A 21,975-nucleotide genomic window follows, 5' to 3' on the forward strand; every position below is an offset into this window, starting at 1 on the left:
CTCTTTCCTCATTGGTCTCCTCCATTCCCATGGCTCTCTGGGAATCCTTCTCTGAGGATTCCTTCCAAGTTAGTCCAGAAGCTTCTTGCAGAAATGATGACCCTCTCCCATCTGCAAGGTCTACCATCAGAAGGGTCTTTCTTCTTCTGTCATCCTAATTTATTCTAGAATTGTGCTGATTTTTATTTTTTACACTTATTTATTTTATTTTTTATTTTATATATTTATTTATTTGGCCGCATCGGGTCTTAGTTGCGGCACGCAGGATCTTCCCTTGCGGTACACAGGCTCTTTGTTGCAGCGTGAGGGCTTCTCTCTACTTGTGACGTGTGGGTTTTCTCTCTCTAGTGGTGGCACATGGCACACAGGCTCCAGAGCGTGTGGGCTCCATAGTTTGTGGCATGCGGGCTCTCTTGTTGAAGCGCGCGAGCTCAGGAGTTGTGGTGCTCGGGCTTAGTTGCCCCGCGGCATGTGGGATCTTAGTTCCCCGACCAGGGATCGAACCTGCGTCCCCTGTGTTGCAAGGCAGATTCTTTACCACTGGACCACCAGGGAAGACCCTGTGCTGATTTTTAAAACAGCATTTAAAAGCCACTCCCTTGAATGGTTCTTAGATAATCTTTGAACTTCTTTTTCTCTGTTTTTAATAACTTGCTGTACTGGCAGGTGCTATTCAAGTCGGTGGAAGAACCGTTTCTTCAAATTCCTTCTCACCAGAGGCATTCGTGCTCCCTGTGGATGTAGAAAAGGTGAACACAGCTTCTTTTTCCTTTTTAAAACCACCGAGAGTGTTAATCCCTTAGAATGTGCTGTTCTGATTTCAGTCTGGAAACTTCACTGGATGAGGCATGGCAAATAAGTTTCATTTCAGCATTTGATTGGTAGTGTGTGCACTCAGCTGGGAAGTTTTCCATGATTGATGAATGATGTCTCCCACTGAGGCACCACCAGTCTAGGGTTTCATATCACAAGAAATTCAACTTGGGTCATCTTTTGGTTGCAGTGGGCTAAATCTTCTGTCTCTGGAAGATATGGGCTGCATTTGATGTAATGACCTATGATAACGCAGTTAAATAAACGTTTATATGTCTATGCATTAACTCCACTTAAATACAACTTCTTGATTTTTCAATCTAAGACACCCTCAGTGGGAAAAGAAAGTTGATTATGCTTGTAAGAATTTTAACTGATCATCTTTTCTTCTGCAGGAAAATGCTCACTTTTACATTGCAGATATGATTATATCGGTCATGGAGAACACGAAGTGTAGTCTTCTGAGTCAACAGCACGCAGAGACCTGGAGTACAGGAGAGGCCAGCGGGTCGCTCGGGGACGAGCAGGCTGACTCGGAAGTGATGGTTTATAGCCACAGAAAGCAGGAATCTGGCTCTTCCACTTCGTCCGACAGTGGCTCTGAAGGCAAGTGGGGCAAATATGAGAAAGCTTCCTGCTGTATTTGCCACGTGCATCCCCTCTGTCAAACCCTCTGTCTAAAGCTTCTGGAGTAACCTGTACAATGCCCACCATATCTGCCGCTTGGCTTGGAATTGGTCATTGTGCTCCATTCAGTTATGAAATCGATGCGCTTTTTTCTTGGGCGCCATCCTGCTTTCCCTCTTCCTCTGTCTTGTCACTCAGCATCCCTCTTCTTTTTTCTTTTTCTTTTTTTTTTTGCGGTACGCGGGCCTCTCACTGTTGTGGCCTCTCCCATTGCGGAGCACAGGCTCCGGACGCGCAGGCTCAGTGGCCATGGCTCATGGGCCCAGCCGCTCCGTGGCATGTGGGATCTTCCCGGACTGGGGCACGAACCCGTGTCCCCTGCATTGGCAGGTGGACTCTCAACCACTGCGCCACCAGGGAAGCCCAGCATCCCTCTTCTTACACAGGCTTCCTTCCCCGCTGTAGTCCTCTTTCATTCATTCCGATAACAAGGAACCCATGAAGCGCTGGGTGCTGGGAATCTGCAGGCAACAGGATATGCTCCTTCCCCCAGGGAGCTGTCACGCTGGAGCAGAGGCTGAGGAAGGGATGCGTGATCGCTGGGCTAACAGAAGCAAGGGCCCAGCGTGGCGAGTCACGGGCTCAGAGCATCTCTCTTTATTCTGGGATCCAGGGAGCCTTCCTGGACCGGAGGAGACCTAAGCTGAGAACTGAAGTTAGGACTTAACCATTTTCTTCCCATTTCCTACATCTGAGTCCTGCTTCAGTCCTAGAGTCTTTCTCTATATTTACTTTCTGGGAGATTTCATCCACTGCAATGCTTTTCCATTATTCCTTCTCCCTTGATATCTCCCCAGTTTCTTTGCAGTCTTTCACCTCTCTTCTAAGGGCTTGCTTCACAAGCCTGGGAGCTGTTGAACACATTTACCTGGTGGGCAGGTAACTAACTTAACTTGTCTAAGCTAGTCATCTATCACTCCCTTACAACACCCCTCCTTTCAAAAAAAAGATGAAAACTAAAGCCTACTTTTCCGTGGGACTGCCTTTACTTAGCATCTGAATCAGGAACCTTCCAGTGATGAGGGAAGCACCGGCTCCAACGCCTGGCACAAAACAGGTGCACAATCAATAGATGTCGAATATACTACCTCGCTCAGATTTACAAGGATTTTTTAAAAAAAGGATACAAAGCATCCCGTCGAACCCAGTGGTGGCCAGTACAGAACTGACCAGTAGAGAGGCAGCTCTGGCATCTGTCTTTTCTGGGGTTTTGTGGCTTCTCATTACTTCTCTTCGTGCAGTCGTTTCATTCTCCTTTTCCTGAGGCCAGACTTCTACCCTCCCCCTAGCATCTGGTTTCAGCTCGGCGGTCCCCCGATGGCTCAGTCAGGGTCTCACAGCTCAACCTAGCTTCGCGGGATCCCAAGTCCACGTACCCAGGGAAGAGCACCTGGCGGGGCCTGCTTTGACTGGGTGTCCACAGCTGGTCAGCCAGCGGTGGCCAGGGGAGCCGGGGAATGTGATATGGACCATTGTCCCCCTTGAGGCCACCCGTGGGGAGAAAAGAAGGGATTCCTATTCCTGTACACGGGGCTCTATCTGTGCCTCCTCTTCCTCATGCCCATGCTCCGTCCTGTTTCTACAAGGGAAAAACATCAGTCCTGACTTAACAGTAATATAACATCCTGCCACCTGTGCCCCAGTCCCACCTTTTACCTGGACCATCACAGCAGCCTTCTGGCCAGTCATTCTGTAACATCTACATCTAGGTCCTCCGTGTATGTTTGCTGCCTTTGATCTTCTCTCTTTACTTTCAGCCTCTTTCCCCTCGTTGATTCTACACACATCTGTTTTCCTAGAACACAGCTTCTAATCCTCTAAAATGGCCTGCTGAGTTTGTTCCACATTTTACCCTGGGATTTCAGCCTTTGGGTTCCACCTGCTCCCTGCCTCTCCAACAGGCATCTCCTGCCATTTGCTTCCCTGTGCTGTACCATGGGCTCCAGTTTTACTAGCCTGTTCTACTCGCTGGCAGACATTTTTCAGAAGCTCCTGCCTCCTTCCCTTTGCTTCCCTGGGCTCCCCTGGATTTCCGGTTCCCCGGGAACAGCACACTAGTTCCTTCCTCCTTCCCATTCTTCAAAAGCAATCTCCCAGTACGAGCTCTGTGACATGCTCCCTGATTTGTATCACAGGGCAGGGGTACCATCCATGGGAAATGAATCATAAGTTGTGCTCCAGGATGCTCTGTGATTATCTATGTGCATGGCTCCCCCGGCCTCTGAACTTCTGAAGGCCCATGACACACACCTTGCTTTCTTGTGGTTAAGTGTGTCGGTGTCTCAGACCCCTCATGAGATCTTAAGCTCTTTGAGAGATGAGAATTTGTCTTATTCATATTTGCATTCAATATAGTGCCTGGCCTGAAATATTTTATAAATATTTGTTGAATGGTTGACTGGAAGCTCATGCTTAGCTGAAATTTTTTTAAAATATGAATATGTTAAATGAAATTTAAAAATATTTCTACCACCCAGATAAAAATATTTATCTTTTATCACTCTTGTGACATTTATGGTCATAGAGGTTACTCCATGAGGTAAGGCAGGTGTTCAACAAATTGCAGGTTGATCAAGAGAGTATTAAAAACAAAAAACAAAAAACAAAAAACTAGTCAATATCAGCACGCACCTCACATAGGGTGAGCGATGCTTCCTGGAACTTTATCAGTTAAGTATATTTTTGTGCCTGTACTAGGTTGCTATGTAAATTGTATGTTACTTGCTGATCATGATTGAAAGAGTGTGAGAAACACAGAGGTGGGTAAAATTGCCCCCATTTAACCCATGAGGAAAGCAAGCTGAGAAGTTGATTGTCCCCCAGCTAGAATGGTTTTTCAACGATCACATTTTTCAGTGAGGGTATTTTTTTTTTTTTTTGCTGTACGCGGGCCTCTCACTGTCGTGGCCTCTCCCGTTGCGGAGCACAGGCTCCAGACGCACAGGCTCAGCGGCCATGGCTCACGAGCCCAGCCGCTCCACGGCATGTGGGATCCTCCCGGACCGGGGCACGAACCCGTGTCCCCTGCATCGGCAGGTGGACTCTCAACCACTGCGCCACCAGGGAAGCCCGAGTGAGGGTATTTCTTGAGGTAATAGCATGATTTGCAAAATCATTTCCCAATTCTTTGGCATTTAGGTAGCTTTCAATAGTTTAACACTTTAAAAGGACTGCAGATAGCTCCTTTGTGATCAAAACCTTCCTCTTTCACTTTTTTCCCTCTGTTTAATGACATTCTTAGGATAATTCCCCAAACTGGTATTAGGGATAGAAAAGCATAAATGTATTTGTATTAGTTTCCCGGGGCTCCTGTAGCAAAATATGACAAACTGGGTGACGTAAGACAACAGAAATTTATCCTCTCACAGTCATGGAGGCCAGAGGTCAGCCATGAAGTTGTTGGAAAGGTTGGTTCCTTCCAGAGGCTCTGGTCCATGCCTGTCTCCTGGCTTCTGGCAGTTGCTGGGGATCCTTGATGTTCCTTGGTGTGTAGACGCATCCCTCCAGTCTCTGCCTCCGTCTTCACAGGATGTTCTTTCTCCGAATATCTGTGTCTGTGTCCAAATCTCCCTCTTTTTATGACACCAGTCGTATTGGATCTAGGGCTTGCCCTGATCCAGTGCGACCTCAGCTTAACTTGATTACAATGCAATGACCCTATTTCCAAATCAGGTTCACATTCACAGGTTCTGGGTAGACATGATTTTGGGGGACATGTTCAACCCAGTACAATGTTTGTCACCTATACTCTTTGCCTCACTGTGAAAAAAAAAAGTGTTTTTCCCCCTCTTTCATTCTGTAAAACTTTGTATTATGGAAATTTTCAAACTTACATAAAAGTAGGCAGAATACTCCTATGGACTCCAATAGACTCAGCAATCTGTTTCACTTAATCACGTGAATATAAGAACAACACAAAAAGAGCTCCCTGTACTTTTTAATTCTTACAGCTGAATTTTAAAATTTAAAACAAATCAATAGCCCTTTCATTCCCCAATTTCGATTTAGCTGGGTGTTGCAGGTTGGGCAGTCCTTTTTCTTCTTGTTGGTGAAACCTCTTTCCTTTCTTCTTCTAGGTTGTGCTGTGTTACAGGTCAGCCCAGTGGTTGAAACACCTACTTACTGTGATGTGATGAAAGAGGACTCCAAATGTGACTTGGATGAATTCGTTATCGTAGGTAAGATTTGGAAACTCATGATCTGTGACTAGGTACCCTCCTCCCCACATACATACAGTACGACCTTACGTGGCATTCAGAGAAGCTCCTCCCAAGATCAGACAATGTCCCTGATATAAAAAATAAGATGTCTCGATATTAATCTCTCATCTCATTTGTAGATTTGAATGCAAAAGCAGGTGCTTGTTATGGTCCGATATCTGTTTGGCACCTCAATTATATTTTGATGAAATTTCAGATGGGCATATTTTGAAATCCCATCTTTGGTCATTAGCTGTAGTCTCATAGTAGAAACACAAAAGAATGCGAAGTATGGAGATGCTGAATAACTGGTCCTTTCTGAGATGCAGGCAGCTATTTCTGTGTTCTCATAAACTTGACTATGATGAAGTAAAACAGATTAAAAGACCTCACTACCCTTTCTTTGATTTTCCCACAGAACTTGGAGATTTCAGCAATACCACAGAGACCTGTGGATGTTCCTGCAGCTCCTCTAAGAGGTATCATCTGCACACAGACCCCCCGGGCCATCACCTCTGAGGCACTGTAGACCCCAGGCCTCTGACATCTTGGACCAAATTCAGCCAGTTCCAATAACAAGGATTACTGCTTAGAAATGAAGCCATCACTACTAAAGTTCCTACAGTGTTTTTAGAGTGTTTCAAAGACTTTTGTACACATTCTCATTAATCCTCATGGGTGGGATGGGCGGGTTTTCTTAAACCCCATTTTATGGATGCAGAAACTGAGGTTTGGATGAGATGTGCCTCAGGACGCCGTGCTGTTAAATAGCAGAGGTAGGGCTTGTGCTTAGGTCTTCTGACTCTACATCTGGTGCTATTTTCACCACCCCTCCCCACCTTGGTACCCTCAACAAATACAAGCTGCCCTGTTGAGCGTGGAGGAATTGAGTCAAGTAAGATAACCGTCGGTGGGCAGTTGATGCACGGCCCACTGTATGACACCTCCTCTGGTTTCTGGAGAGGGAAGGATAGTTGAAAACCTGAAGCACAAGACCGTAAAACACTCCTCGTGAATATAGTGTTCCATTTTTGCATCTCTTACATTTTAGTGTCATTTATGAGTCAAACTTCAATTCGGCTGAGCTAATAGCCAAAGAGTTATACCACCTATTCAAGAAGTGCTGGATGTCAGAAGTTAATTTTCAGCTGGCAGGCTCCCTGAATGCAGCTGGCTCCACAGTAAGTATCAACAGAAGTTGACCTTGAATCAAAAGTTCCGAAATTCTCATTTTGCCTGCTGTTCACATCAGATGTTTCTGTCTTTCTTGGTTGCTGGGTGCTGATGGATCTGATGTTTATTGAGCACTTGTGATGCACCAGGGCCTGTGCTCGGCAATTCATGTTTTAATCCTCACAAGTCTCCTATTAGGTAGATGCTACTGTTATTTTAATTTGAAAGTGTTCGTTCCAGACCCTCAGTGGGGCTGGTCAGTGGTAGAGCGGCGGGAGTCAAGCCCCAGGCTGCCTCGTTTGAAAGCCCGGACTGGTTCCCTTCCACACTGCCGGCCTAGCAGGCCACCCACCGGGGCAGAGGACGCTGTGGTAGAGGCTAAAGTCAGGGTGGGAGAAAAGCACTCTGGAAGTGCAGGGAAGGCAGTGTTCCATTTCATCAGGGGAACTTGGGAAGGCGGATAGGCGATCTCAGAATTCAAGGTAAGTGTCGGGCCAGGCAGAACTGTAGCAGGTAGGGGCGCGTGAAGGGCACTCTTGGCAAAGGGCAGCTGGAGCAAAAGTGACAGGGAGGTGCGGGGTGTGTTTCCCTTTTTTTTTTTTTTTGGCCATGCCGCAGCGCATATGAGATCTTAGTTCCCTGACCAGGGATCAAACCTACGCCCCTTGCAGTGGAAGCACAGAGTCTCAACCACTGGACCGCCAGGGAAGTCCTCGTAGTGTGTTTCTTTTTTTTTTTTTTCTCTTAATATTTTTTAAAATTAATTAATTTATTTATCTTTGGCTGCACTGGGTCTTCGTTTCTTCCGGCGGGCTCTTCTCTACTTGCGGTGAGCGGGGGCTACTCTTTGTTGCGGTGCGCGGGTTTCTCACTGTGGTGGCTTCTCTTGTTGCGGAGCACGGGCTCTAGGTGTGTGGGCTTCAGTAGTTGTGACACGTGGGCTCAGTAGTTGTGGCTCACGGGCTCTAGAGTGCACGCTCAGTAGTTGTGGCACTCAGGCTTAGTTGCTCCGCGGCATGTGGGATCTTCCCGGACCAGGCATTGAACCCATGTCCCCTGCATTGGCAGGCAGATTCTTAACCGCTGCTCCACCAGGGAAGTCCACATGGTGTGTTTCTTGAGCAGAGTGATTCGGTGTGGTTGGAAAACGTGTGTTTGTGTGTAGCTGGGTGTGTTTTGGGGACAGTTAATCTTAATCTTCCTTGGAAATTAAGCTCAAAAGCGACCAAACTATGGAGGGCATAGATGCTAAGTTCAGGAGTTTGGATTTTAGATGCTAAGAGGAAAGTATAATGGTTGGGAGAGGGGCCTCTGCACCTGTATAAGCCGGGAAGTGTCTGCAGAGAGCTGCTTCTGGAAAAGTCTGACTACAACAGGGGATTCTGATCCGCAGCATTTGTCAGCCTATTGACTAAGCAGGGTAAGGTTCTGCTGTGCACAAAAGCATTCCAGGTCACACTGACCTACTTACAGCAATTCTGGAAACAAAAGAACTAACTGAAAATACCAAGCAAAGTGATCTCAGCTGCGTGGTGTCTTAAGCAATTCTCCTGCAGAGGGTTTTAGATACAGGGAGGGCTCTGCCCAGGTCCTTTAGTTCCGATGAAAGCAGTTTTCATTTCTCAAGGTAAATTTTAATGTTGGGAACACATTTGAATGTTCTTTTATTTCAGTTCCTGAAATATGCTTGTTGCTCCTAAATCCTCTTCTGGGTTATTTATGCAGGTTGTAAATGAAGAATGTGCCCAGAAAGACTTTGAATCCAGCACGGATGTAGTGCAGGAAATTAAATTGAAGTCGAGGATCAGAGGGACTGGAGACTGGGCGCCCCCTAGGTTTCAAATCATATTTAATGTTCATCCACCACTCAAGTAAGTCTGGGTTGCTGCTTGGACCCTCCAGTCCAGTTAAAACAAGTTGTGATGGGTCCCACCTGACTCGTTCTGAAAATAGGTGAAGGCAAAAAATAATATACCAAGGGACAAAGAAAAATTTGTTTTAGGAAGAGTTGGGCATATTTTTCTGAGTTAGCTTTCTTGGCACCCTGTTTATCATGGGCTTTGGGGTTCTGTAAGGCTTTTTTTTTTGTTTTTTGTTTTTTTTTGCGATTCGCTGGCCTCTCACTGTTGTGGCCTCTCCCGTTGCGGAGCACAGGCTCTGGACGCGCAGGCTCAGCAGCCATGGCTCACGGGCCCAGCCGCTCCACGGCATGTGGGATCTTCCCAGACCGGGGTACGAACCCGTGTCCCCTTCATCAGCAGGCGGACTCGCAACCACTGCGCCACCAGGGAAGCCCCAGGGTTCTGTAAGTTTTAACAACTTGAGAATTTAACTATGTGTCCTTAATTATGAACATTACATAACCATTGAAAAGTAAATAGGCTCATATTAAGTGGCTAATAGTGAGCCTTAAAAATTACATACAATAGGGCTTCCCTGGTGGTGCAGTGGTTGAGAGTCCGCTTGCCGATGCAGGGCACAAGGGTTTGTGCCCTGGTCCGGGAAGATCCCACATACCGCGGAGCGGCTGGGCCCGTGGGCCATGGCCGCTGAGCCTGCGCGTCTGGAGCCTGTGCTCCGCAACAGGAGAGGCCACAACAGTGAGAGGCCCGCATACCGCAAAAAAAAAAAAATTACATACAATAATTTTAAGAGTAGACCACTATTTTCCAGTGCAATGTGAAGTAAAAATCAATGAATTACTTTTTTTAAAGGAAAATTTAATCTTGAAAAGCACACCTACAGTTAAGAAACATAACGGAATGCAAATAAAAATATCTTTGTTCTCTATGAAGTAACAAAATCCTAAAAGACAAAAAAACTAAGATGGTGCAAAAAAAAGGAAATAAATACATTTTATATAAATATATATAATAATTTAAAGTAGTGTTTATTCTGAGAGTAGATGGCATTGTAGACAAAGGGACATTGTAATGAAATACAGTTTTTTTCATTCTTCTTGGTTGGTATTTAATACAGTGTACAAACTGCAGTTATGAAGGGACTGGTAAGGGTCATTGCCTTCCCTGTGGAGGTGCCTTATAGACTGACTGTTTATTCTTTTCTTTCGAGAGAATGCCAGGAAGTTCTCTGGGGCTGCTTGGGCAGAAGAGCCTTCTCTCCAAGCCTTATTGAGGGGTCATTTCCCTTGGTGTGGGATGTCTTTCCTCTGGGATTTCCCTGGGTCCTCTCAAAGGCACATGAGTAGGGTTCCACATATTTTTACCGTGGCCACTTTTGCTGACCCTAAACTGTATTAAAAATTTACAACTTTCTCCATATTTCCAAATCCCATGTGGAACTGTGACACTAACAGTCAATAGCAAACACTTCAGTAGACTATCTTTCACCAAAAATGTTCGATAGCATTGTCTTACATTACCTCTTATTCATCTAAATATCTTCGGATCCATCTGTAAACTGCCCAAGTGCATCATCTCTTGGTGTCTCGTCCCCCTGAACTTTCTCCCATGTATTACGTGCCTCTAGTTCTCCGTGGAGAGAGAATTCTGTGTATGCCCAGTGAGAAGTCTCTAAAGACCCCTTGGTGGAATAGTTACTTGAGATACAGACTTCTGCTTTGGTGGCAGCAGGGGCTTTTAAAAGACCTAGAGATTTCAACTAGAAAACTCTATTGCATAATTCTATTTCTTTCCCAAATGAAAAATGATAAAATTAAGCCCCCATACCAAGAAAAGTATGATGATGTCAATTTCTCTTACAGTCGGTGAAAAATGCCCCCTTGGCCTTTTCTGAAATGTAACTCTTATCGTTTCCTGCCCTCAGGAGGGATCTCATGGTAGCAGCCCAAAATTTTTTCTGTGCTGGCTGTGGAACTCCAATAGAACCTAGTAAGTATGGATAATGGGTTGCCTGCTTATTAGGTGATAACACTTTTTTCTTAAAACATAAGTATGGGTATATTTTTCTCTCACATGCATACAAGCAATAATTACACAGCAACCAATCTTCTGTTCAACAATGATTTGATTCATAAGCATGTGAATGAAATTTACATGATTTCATATCCATACCCTTGCATTTTTAAATACTGTAAGTTAAAAAGCACCCCCAAATAGCCAATTCTTACATTTCCTGTTTATCCCTCTATACATCCAAAGTTGGGCGGTGCATTGTTTTTGTCAGAGATGCCTTTGATGAGAAGTTATAGGCACTTCATGGTGCTGCCCTCTCTTTCGTGAAGAGGCCACCGTGACCTACAAGGCTCTGTGACTGCCCATTACCTCTCCGACTCTTATCTCCTAGCTTTCTCCCCGTGGGGCATTGAGCTCCAGCCACACGGCCTCCCTGTTGGCCCTTGAAGGCAGCAGGCTCTCTCCTGACTCAGGGATTTGCATTTGTGCTTCTCTCTCCCTGGAATGCCCTCCCTACAACATCCCCCTGACTGGCTCCTTTCCTTCCTTCCCATCTTCATTCACAGATCTTCCCTGGCTACCCTATCGAAACTGTGCACCTCACCACCCTTCTGGCCATGAACACACACATACACACTTTATATTCCCCTTCCTTTCTATTTTTTATTCAACCACTTATCTCCCTAAAATATTCTTTCCTATTTTACTGATTTTTCTTATTATTGTCTGTCTCCCTCAGAAGACTCTAATTTCCATGAGGACAGATATGTGGTCTGTTTTATCCATTGCTTTCTCTGTTGCTCCTACAAGCGTGCCTGGCACACAGTTGGGACTCAGAAGATATTTGTTGAATGACTGAATGGCTTATGCAGAAGCTAACCAGACTCCTCTGAGAGGGTTTCAGGGAGTGGCCCCAGGGCCTAGAAAATTAGGTTTCACCCCGTCAGAAAGGCAAGTTGCTCTCTTGAGACTGGGAATCACTTGTTTTGCTATGAAGGCATCCATAGGTCTAACCTGAGAAGGCTGGGAAGAGGAACTTTGTGGGAAAGGGTTCCTTTGATAGGCAGTCTTGGAAGGAAAAAGACTTTGAGCATCTCCACCTCGAGAAATAAAAATAGAAAGCAGAAATCTATCCGAACTTCCTTCTGCCATGTTGAATGATAATGCCTGCCATGCATCACAGTTGTGACTAGTTTTCTTTGAATGACCCTCTTCCCCGCTAGTCTAGTGGGGACCATGTCTCTTTGGTTAACCACTGTATCCTGGTGCCTCAGTAAATATTGAATGCATGACTCAGAAACTGTGAATGCGTGACTCTGATTCCACCAACTTTTAAGGTACTTCCCAGAGTTTGTTCACATGTGGAGACGTAGGCCTGCACCACTGATAATAGCATGGTCCTTCCCTCATGGAGCTTGCTGACAGGAAGTCATCAGCCAAGTAAATAACAGGGTGATGCCTGCGACAAAAGAGAAAGGCAAGAGTGCTATGGGATTTATAGCCAAGGAACTTAATCTGGGCTCAGGGGGCTGGGAGTGAAAGGTTTCATAAAGAAGGGATTGTCCCCAAAGGAGAGAGAGAGAGAGTGTGTGTGTGTGTGTGTGTGTGTGTCTGTGTGTGTGTGTCTGTGTACGGGTTGGGGGGGGTCACCATATGTAAAGGGCCCAAGGCTACTGCAAAGAAGTCCTGTATGACTGGATAGTAGGAACAAGATCGGACAACATGCTGCAGAGGTAGGCAGAGCACAGAATGCAGGAACGTTAGCAACCGTGGAAATCATTTTGGACTTTTCCCATGAACTTCCTATAGTTCTTAGGATAATTTTAACTTTTCATTTCGAGATATTTTTAGACTTACAGAGGAGTTGCAAAAACAGTACAGGCACATCCCATATACCCTTCACCCACCCTTCACCTTATAATAATCATAGTATAATTATTGAAACTGATACATTAGCATTGATACAATCCTAGTAACTAACCTCCAGGGTTTATTTGGGTTTCACTAATGACCGCTATCCGTTCCAGGGTCCAATCCAGAATTCCACATTGAATTTAGTTGTCGTGTCTTCTTGCTCTCCTCCAATCTCACACAAACTGAATCATTTGAAACGTAAGCAGCAGAAAGGATGGGATTTGACCCTTTAGCAGGTCCTAAAAATAAGGATGATGAGCAGCTATCCCACCAGAGAAAATTAATAACGATTCTCTAATATTGTCTAATACTAGTCCAGATTCATTCATGGCCCTCAAGATGATGTTTATGGCTAGTTTGTCCACCCAGTTTCCAACCAAGTTTCATACATTGCATTTCGTCATTATTTCTCTTTAGTCAGCTTTATTCTAGAACTGCACTGTCCAGTATGGTAGCCACTAGCCCCTGCGGCTACTGAAAATTAAAATTAATTAAAATTAAAAATCCAGCTCCTCAAGCACACGGGTCACCTTTCAAGTGCCTAGCAGCCATCTCTGGCCAGTAGTGACTGTATCGGACAGCACAGATCGAGAACCTTTCTGTCCTCACAGAAAGCTCTGTTGGACAGCGCTGTTCTAGAATTTTTCCCTCTTAATTTTTTTCTATGACACTGACTTTTCCTGAGTGAGAACAACTGTGGTTCAGAGCAGAGTTTCTCAACCTCAGTGCTGTTGACTTTGTTATGTGTGGGGGATGGGGTGGGAAAGACTCTGCTGTGCGTTGTTGGGAGGGGCATGGGGGAGACTACCCCGTGAGTTATAGGAAGCTGGGAAGCATCACTAGATGCCTCTCGCAGCTCCCCAGTGGTGACAACCAAAATTGTCTCTAGACATTTCCAAATGTCCCTTAGGGGGAAAATCACTCCTGGTCGAGAACCGCCGGGTTTAGGGTGCTTTGTTTTGTTCTGTTTTAATTCAAGGACTGAGGAAACCAAAAGAGATGGACGTAATTCATTCTGTATTGATAGTATAATGCTTAGTATGCATTCAATGAAATTTGGTGAATGAGTGACTAGATGTTGAAACGTTAGGATTTTAGATGTTAGGGAAAGATGCATCGGCCCCTTCTGTCCTCTGTCTTCACATCTTGCTAAGTTCGATCAGAAAACTAGAGTTCAGGGGCCAGGATATCCCTGTGTTTTTCCTGTTTAATATAAAATGTGTTGAGGCCCTATCGTACGCAAAATAATACTCATTCTTCTTCATATCAGAGATCTTAATCCAAAGTGGGAGATAGACACAGTACAGTAGACTTATCAAAGTTTCAAGTTTGAGAGCTCGGACGTAAATCATTAAGCACTTAATTATTTCTTCACAAATAATTTGTTAACCCTAGAGAAGTGTCATATGTTAATTTAGAGTTTGATAATAGCGTACGTACATATGTACTTACTGTTGACCCTCATCATTCACGAATTCCATATTTGCAAACTTGCCTACTCCCTGAAATGTACTTGTGACTCCAAAATCAGTGCTCACGGTGTTTTCACGGGCATTCACAGGTATGTGCAAAGCACTGAAAAATTGATCACCTGAAATGTGAGTTGCCCGATGCACTTGCTCTCAGCTGAGATTGAACAAGGCAGCTCTGCCTTCTTGTTCCGGCTCTCATGCTGTAAACAAGTCCTTTTCACAGTTTATTTAGTGCCATGTGTTTTTACATTTTTGCATTTTTGGGTGGTTTCAGCTGTTTAAAATGGCCCCCAAGCATAGTGCTGAAGTGCTGTCCAGTGTCCTTAAGCACAGGAAGGCTGTGATGTGCCTTAAGGAGAAAATCAGCTTCCTTCATGAATGAGAAATGTCAGCCTCGGCTCATCTTAGACCCTAGGCTTGAGAGAGGAGTACATAGGAGGTTTAACTGAACTGCCATTTTCTTTCTTAAGCCGGGGGGTGGGCACCCAGATATTGGTTGCATTAATTTCTATACCTTTTGTTTGTCAATATGTTTTATTAACAATATTTCCAAAAGCAGTGCATGTTCATTTTAGCAAATTAAAAAGTGCAAAGAGCAAAACTCCTTTCTTTCCCTCACCCTCTAGAAGTATTCAATGATGGCTTTTTTTTTTTTTTTTTTTGCGGTACGTGGGCCTCTCACTGCTGGGGCCCCTCCTGTTGCGGAGCACAGGCTCCGGACGTGCAGGCTCAGCGGCCATGGCTCACGGGCCCAGCCGCTCCGCGGCATGTGGGATCTTCCCGGACCGGGGCACAAACCCATGTCCCCTGCATCGGCAGGCGGACTCTCAACCACTGCGCCACCAGGGAAGCCCCAGTGATGGCTTTTTGGTGGGCACTTTTTTGGACTGTGTGTGGTTATTTTTAAAAACAAAACACAGATCGCATTATACACACCTGTACCTGGACGTCCACTGCCCACACTGTTCCCTGTATTTCATAGGCCCCCGGGCATCTCACTGTTGAGTGTGCCATGCTTATTTAACCAGTAGCTTCTTAATGGATATTTAGATCGCCCCCCCCCATCTATTATAAATGTGCTGTAATGAACACTTTTCTCTGTTGCCACACGTGCAAGTTAGCATTTCTGTCTAATGCTGCAGAATTAAGATTACTGCCTCACGTTTAAGAATTGAACTGTATCACGGAAATGTCCTAAAAGGTAGCCTCTCCTGTCAGCCCTGTGAGTGAGTGCGCACCACTCTACACCTCACCAGCTCTGGATCTCTCAAATGTGTGACAGTCTGAGGCAAAGCCAAGTATTTCACTCATTTTATATGCATGTCTTTGTTACTGAGACTGAGTGTTTTTTACATCTTTACTGGTTGTGTTTCCTCTTCCTATGTATTCCCAGCCTCTGTGCATGTTTTTATTTTTTTCCTCACTGATTTATTCAGGAACTCTTTGGGGTGCTACTTCCTAACTGTCTACAGAGAGTGCGTTATCATTTCCAAAACATTTTTCATATGTGTGATATCATGGAATCCAGTTCTGAGTTGTTTTCGTGGCTTCAGGACAGTTAGCCTGAAGAGATTCGGGCTTGTAAGAGTCTTCCTGCCAGTAAGAGGTTGAGTCTGGACTCCTACCAAATCCCCAGACCCTGAATCTCATATTCTTTTGACCACACGTCAGTTTAAAAGGCCCATCTTCCAAATCCAAGAGCGTTTCGGGAGGGTTCTATTTCCCCACATCTGTTACATGAAAGCAAAGCTCATGAATGGCCATGACTCAAGATCTCCGGTGTCTGCCAGAGCTTCCCCACCACGGCTTCAGCGTCGTGAAAACAGCGAGCTGAGTCTTGCCCTTGGGTGGGACTTGGAGGTGGGGACGGGCAAGGGTTGGTTTCCAGCGTCAGGTCATCAGTGCTCATCCTTCTGTGTGTCCCGCAGAATTTGTGAAGCGGCTCCGGTACTGCGAATACCTGGGCAAGTATTTCTGTGACTGCTGCCATTCGTACGCGGAGTCGTGCATCCCTGCCCGGATCCTCAGGATGTGGGACTTCAGGAGGTACTATGTCAGCAATTTCTCCAAACGGCTGCTGGACAGCATATGGCACCAGCCCATCTTCAATTTGCTGCACGTCGGCCACGGCCTGTATACGAAGGCCAAGGAGCTGGATAGAGTGAGGGTGAGCAACTGCCTTTCCGGGGAAGGGAGTCCAACGGCTGAAAGGGTCCTGTGGCAGTAAATGGACATCTCCCCCAGCTCAGGGCATCCAGACAGACCCTCAAAGGGGCGGATTTCCCATCCAGCGGATGGAGCTTATGCTTCAGAGACCCTTGCCTGCTTGGGCTCTTTCCGTGGTCCCAAACCGAATTTCACATTTATGCGTAGTTTTCATTTACACCTAGCTTTTGAATTTTATTATCTTTTGAATAAAAATTGTATGTGTTTAAGGTGTATGACATGACGATTTGGTATATGTATACATGGTGAAATGATTGCTAGTCAAGCTAATGAACATATCCATCCCCCCACACGGTTACCTGTTGGGTGGGTGTGGTAAGAACACCTGAAATTTACTCTCTCAGCAGATTTCCAGTATCTAATATAGTCTCGTGAACTGTAGTCATCATGCTATACATGAGGTCTCTAGACTTTTCCTACCTAACTGCAACTCTCTACCCTGGACCAGCATCTCCCCATTTCCCTCACTTCTTCCCCCCTAGGAGCCACCCTTCTAGTCTCTGCTTTTATGTACTTGACTTTTTTAGATTCCACATATAAGTGAGATCATGCAGTTTTCGTCTTTCTGTGTCTGGCTTATCTCACTTAGCATGATGTCCTCCAGGTTCATCCATGGTGTCTCAAATCGCAGGACCTCCTCCTTTTGTATATAGTTTGGTGTTTTTCTTAAAGAAGGCCCCCAACATTGTATAAGCTTCAGGTTCCCCAAGACCTGGGTCCGTCCTGGACCCTCTGTAGATCTCTGGACTCAGTAATGAACCCCTGCTATAAAGACTGTATTTCAAAGGCTTATTTTCTAGATTTGTAGCATTTCAAGGTTAGAAGTAACATTTAATTTTGACTTATACATGTCCAGTGTTATTTGTTTTTAACATCTTTATTGGAGTATAATTGCTTTACAATGGTGTGTTAGTTTCTGCTGTATCACAAAGTGAATCAGCTATACGTATACATATATCCTCCAGTGTTATTTTATCACATTTACTTTTTCCCCTGTTTGGTTCCTCACATCAGGAAATCCAGGAGCAGCTATTTCATATCAGGAAGCTGTTGAAGACCTGCAGGTTTGCTGAAAGGTGCTACTGCTGGCTGGGACTGGCGGGCGGGCCTGTGAATGGGAGGTCTGATAACCCCACGCACTTGCTGAACCTTTGTGCCTCAGGCCCAGCTCCTCCAGTACAGAGAAGTCACCCTGTGACTCTCCTTGGGGATGCGGACCCCCTCCTGAATGTTGCTAAGCCTTCTAACTCACTAGCAGGGAATTTAACATGTTAAGAAGAATGGACCAGTATAAGGATGAAACAACTCTAGCCAGTGGGCTATTATTATTATTATCATTATTTTAAATTGCGATAAAATACACATAACATACAATTTACCATCCTAACCCTTTGTAAGTGTCCAGTTAAGGGGTTAAGTACGTTCACATTGCTGGCCAACCATCACCACCATCCACCCACAGAACTCTTTTCATCTTGTAAAACTGAAACTCTGTACCCATTCAACACCATCTCCCCAGCCCCCATTCCCCCAGCCCATGGGAACCACCCTTCTATTTTCTGCCTCTATGATTTTGACTATTCCAAGTACCTCATATGAGTGGAATCAAACAGTATTTGTCGTTTTGTGGCTGGCTTATTTCATGTAGTATCATGTCTTTAAGCTTCACCCCACGCTGTAGCCTGTGTCAGGATTTCCTTCCTTTGTAAAGCTGAATGACATTGCATTGTATATATATTCCACCTTTTGTGGATCCATCCATCCTTCTTGGGTTGCTTTCTTTTGCTTATTGTGACTAGTGTTGCTTTGCTGATAGAGAGGCATGTCAAATTTTATTGGCTGTGTAATAGTCTGTACTATGATGTGGTATTAAGTATTGTCCTATTACAGAACACCTCATACATTTTAAATATCTTTTGTTATTAAAAAAAAAAAAAGCACTAAGCTTTAGCTGAATCTCTGACCACATCCATAGGTATGGCCTGAGGATGAACTTCTGAAGGCCATGGCCATAAAGGCACAGGCATGAATTTAGCAGAGAGATTTTGTTTTGTTTTGTTTTTTTGCGGTACGTGGGCCTCTCACTGCTGTGGCCTCTCCCGTTGTGGAGCGCAGGCTCAGCGGCCACGGCTCACGGGCCCAGCCGCTCCGCAGCATGTGGGATCCTCCCGGACTGGGGCACGAACTCGTGTCCCCTGCATCGGCAGGCGGACTCAGCCACCGCGCCACCAGGGAAGCCCAAGATGGCTGAATCTTAATCTCAGTGCTGGACCAGTGGTTTGGGAGTCACAGTAACTCTCCTGAGGCATCACTCAGTGATGCTGATGGACTTGAAATTTAGTGGAAATGAATCAAGTGGTACTTTTTATCTCAGTACACGTTTTCAGGACTGGAAAAACAAATTTTCAGTTTTCTTTTGCTCATGGTGCACATGGGCAGGCTGCCAGAGACACTTTTCTTGTTCAGCTTTTTGAAATTCGGCGTTTATGGAATTTTAACTTCGTGGCTTCCAAGCAGATTTGCAAAATGTAGAGTGGGGAGTAAAGTTAACTTGTTCCTGGGGCTATTTTTTTTAAAGTTGAGTTCAAAATATTCAGTGTGAGTGCCAGGAAGAAACATCCCCCTGTTTCTGCCCTTGCCTGAGTCAGGGGGGTTTGATTTCCCCTTGGTTTCCTTTCCGGCAGCACATTAAAGGAGTTTGAACAGGTGCCAGGACACTTGACTGATGAGCTTCACCTGTTCTCCCTGGAGGACCTGGTCCGGGTCAAGAAAGGGCTGCTGGCGCCCTTGCTCAAGGACATTCTGAAAGTTTCCCTCGCGCACGTGGCCAGCTGTGAGGTGAGGTTTGTCTGCCCTGGTGGGTGCATCCCTGAACGGTCCCTTCTGTGGCCAGGCCTGGGCAGGGTGTTCTGCACTTGCCACCTTTAACCCTCACAAACTCGGAGGAAAGTACCAGCAACACTATTTGCAGATGAGAAAAAATGAGGTTCAGAGCTGTTAAGTACCAGACCAAGAGCATCCTACTGGGATGCAAGCCTGGGCCAAGCGACTTGTAGTCTGGGCGCCCAGCGCTGTATGGGGCCTCCCTCGACTCCCATCTGCCCTGACATGCCAAATACAGCTGTGTAGACTCAGGATCCAGTGGATCAGGACCTCTGTGTCTTCACAGCCTGACAAATTGCAAGGGAGCCATCAGAAACAAAATGAGATTGTTTAAGAACACCTATTTAAAATCATGATCTTTCTCTGGTGCCTCAAACTGCCCTGATGTGCAATTTCTCCAGACAAAACAAATGCACATTTATTGTTCTGATTCTTCCATTGTGGCAGGATATAGCATCCCGTTCCTTCTAGAGGCTAGAATCATACACATTTAAACATTGGTGTTTACAGAACTCTGTATGTCATTAGAACGCTTGTATAGTCAGAGTAGCTTACAGTCTTGGCTTATAGAATACCAAACTGAAATCTTTACATCATCTGCCATAGACAAGCTTTTTAATTGTTACGTATATCCATGACATTCAGTGGCCTTGTGCAAATATGATATGTTGCTTAGGCATATCTTTTGTCCTACGCAGAATGTTTCATTTGACTTCTATGAAAATTACAATTCATGAATTTATCTAAACGTTTTAAATGCAGAAACTTGTTACTTCCACAGTCAATCTGGGGGATGCTATAATAAAAGATTTCAGTACCTGGGGAAAAAAACTGGTGTTTATAAAGTTCTGTGAAAGCGGTAACTCAGCTTCTGCGTCAGGAGAAACATTACCAATGAGGACTCTCACTTTTTGACTCCTATTCTTACAGCTGTGTCAAGGAAAGGGTTTCATTTGTGAATTTTGCCGGAGTACAGCTGTCATCTTCCCGTTTCAGACCGCAACGTGTAGAAGATGTTCAGGTATCATAATGCGATAATACCTTAAGCTTTATAGTAGCTTAATAACTTAAGCGCAAAGTTAAGTTTGCTGACTTAAGCACAAAATTAACTTAAGCTGAAAAAGAGCTTAATAACTAAAGCACTGTGTTATTTCTTTAAAGTATAATAATGCTGGTGTGTGCTTCTATGTTGAATTGGAGCCAATAAAGGTTTGGGTGCACAGCGGGGAGGATTTGAGTGGGGCAGAGCTGAAGGATGATGTCTTATGGAACAGGGTTTGGAGACAGGAGGTGGTCCCTGTTTGGCCTGTCCCCCAATTCTTCTACGTCAGGGCAAGTTACAGCAGCCCCTGTTTTTTTTTTTTTTTTTTTGTGGTACGCGGGCCTCTCACTGTCGTGGTCTCTCCCGCTGTGGAGCACAGGCTCCGGACGCACAGGCTCAGTGGCCATGGCTCACGGGCCCAGCCGCTCCGCGGCATGTGGGATCTTCCCGGACCGGGGCACGAACCCGCGTCCCCTGTATCGGCAGATGGACTCTCAACCACTGCACCACCAGGGAAGCCCCAGCTGCCCCTGTTTTGTAACTGAATCACAGTCCATCCCAAGTTCACTAGGGCACTTCTCAGGTTCAACACCTGTGAGAGTGTGAAGGCAGCAGGGCTGGGCAGAGGGAGAAGTTGAACCGTGGTGGGGTTGCCGTGAAGACTCAGTGCATCTCAGGGGAGCTGGGATGGTTTTGCGGCATTTTGCCAGACTGGAGACAAGAGAGCCAGCCAGGCCTTTAAACCTCATACTGACCAGTCACTAGATGCGGGCTGGGGCCAGCAAGGGGGCACGACCTTGATCAAGCCAGCTCTCTTTAGTTAAGGCCATTTCTAGAGAAGGGATGCTTCCTTCTGAGCCATCAGCCATTGATGTGCTGATGCACTCTTAGCACCCTGGGGGGTGGTCTTTGGACAGATCTGGGAGGCACTGCAGCATCCACGACATCAAGCTCTCTGAGCTTCATGTTCTACTGGCCCTCATGACCTACTGGGGACTTTATAGTCCCTCTGAGTTTCAACCTGCCTGATTTCTCTTTGGAAGACTCTGGTTTCTGGGTTCAGATCCCCTCTCTCCCCGGGATGGGGATGAGCGTCTGTACATACTTCAGAAAACCAGCTACCTGTTTGCTGACGGTTGTCCTCCTTGCTTGCAGCATGCAGGGCTTGCTTTCACAAGCAGTGCTTCCAGTCCTCCGAGTGCCCCCGGTGTGAGAGAATCACAGCCAGGAAAAGACTTCTGGAAAGTTTGCCCTCTGTGGCGACGTCATGCCCTTGACTGTCGTGAGAAAGACTGTGAAACACTTGTTATGATCACATCTCCTATTGATAAGATTGTTTTATTATTATTATTATTTTTTTTTTTTGCGGTACGCGGGCCTCTCGCTGTTGTGGCCTCTCCCGTTGCGAAGCACAGGCTCCGGACGCGCAGGCTCAGCGGCCATGGCTCACAGGCCCAGCCACTCCGAGGCACGTGGGATCTTCCCAGACCGGGGCACGAACCTGTGTCCCCTGCATCGGCAGGCGGACTCCCAACCACTGCGCCACCAGGGAAGCGCAAGATTGTTTTATTATTGACTATTGTCTATTAAGAAAAAAGATGGCCAATATTCTCTTCATTATATATATTTAATATTTTACAAGAATGCAGATTCTTTGTTATTAAGCCTAGGGTTGTTACTGGTGATTTTGT

General features: G+C 45.6%; 1 protein-coding gene across 3 annotated transcripts in view; it reads left to right on the plus strand.

Moving 5' to 3' along the window:
* RUBCNL (rubicon like autophagy enhancer) overlaps positions 1 to 21,685 on the plus strand; it is a 40,419-nt gene extending 18,734 nt beyond the window's left edge. For all 3 annotated transcript variants that reach the window (XM_082602169.1, XM_082602168.1, XM_082602170.1), the window contains 12 exons: positions 667 to 749; positions 1,209 to 1,419; positions 5,577 to 5,678; positions 6,118 to 6,178; positions 6,751 to 6,880; positions 8,598 to 8,743; positions 10,659 to 10,723; positions 16,062 to 16,300; positions 17,374 to 17,435; positions 19,044 to 19,197; positions 20,173 to 20,263; positions 21,440 to 21,685. In XM_082602169.1, the coding sequence (XP_082458295.1) occupies positions 667 to 749; positions 1,209 to 1,419; positions 5,577 to 5,678; positions 6,118 to 6,178; positions 6,751 to 6,880; positions 8,598 to 8,743; positions 10,659 to 10,723; positions 16,062 to 16,300; positions 17,374 to 17,435; positions 19,044 to 19,197; positions 20,173 to 20,263; positions 21,440 to 21,561 (1,466 nt within the window). In that variant the 3' untranslated portion in view covers positions 21,562 to 21,685. The remainder of the gene's footprint in view (positions 1 to 666; positions 750 to 1,208; positions 1,420 to 5,576; positions 5,679 to 6,117; positions 6,179 to 6,750; positions 6,881 to 8,597; positions 8,744 to 10,658; positions 10,724 to 16,061; positions 16,301 to 17,373; positions 17,436 to 19,043; positions 19,198 to 20,172; positions 20,264 to 21,439) is intronic.
* Positions 21,686 to 21,975: the final 290 nt, after the last annotated feature.

The sequence above is a fragment of the Mesoplodon mirus genome (genome assembly GCF_964341445.2).
Source record: "Mesoplodon mirus genome assembly, chromosome: 17".
Lineage (NCBI taxonomy): Eukaryota > Metazoa > Chordata > Mammalia > Artiodactyla > Ziphiidae > Mesoplodon > Mesoplodon mirus.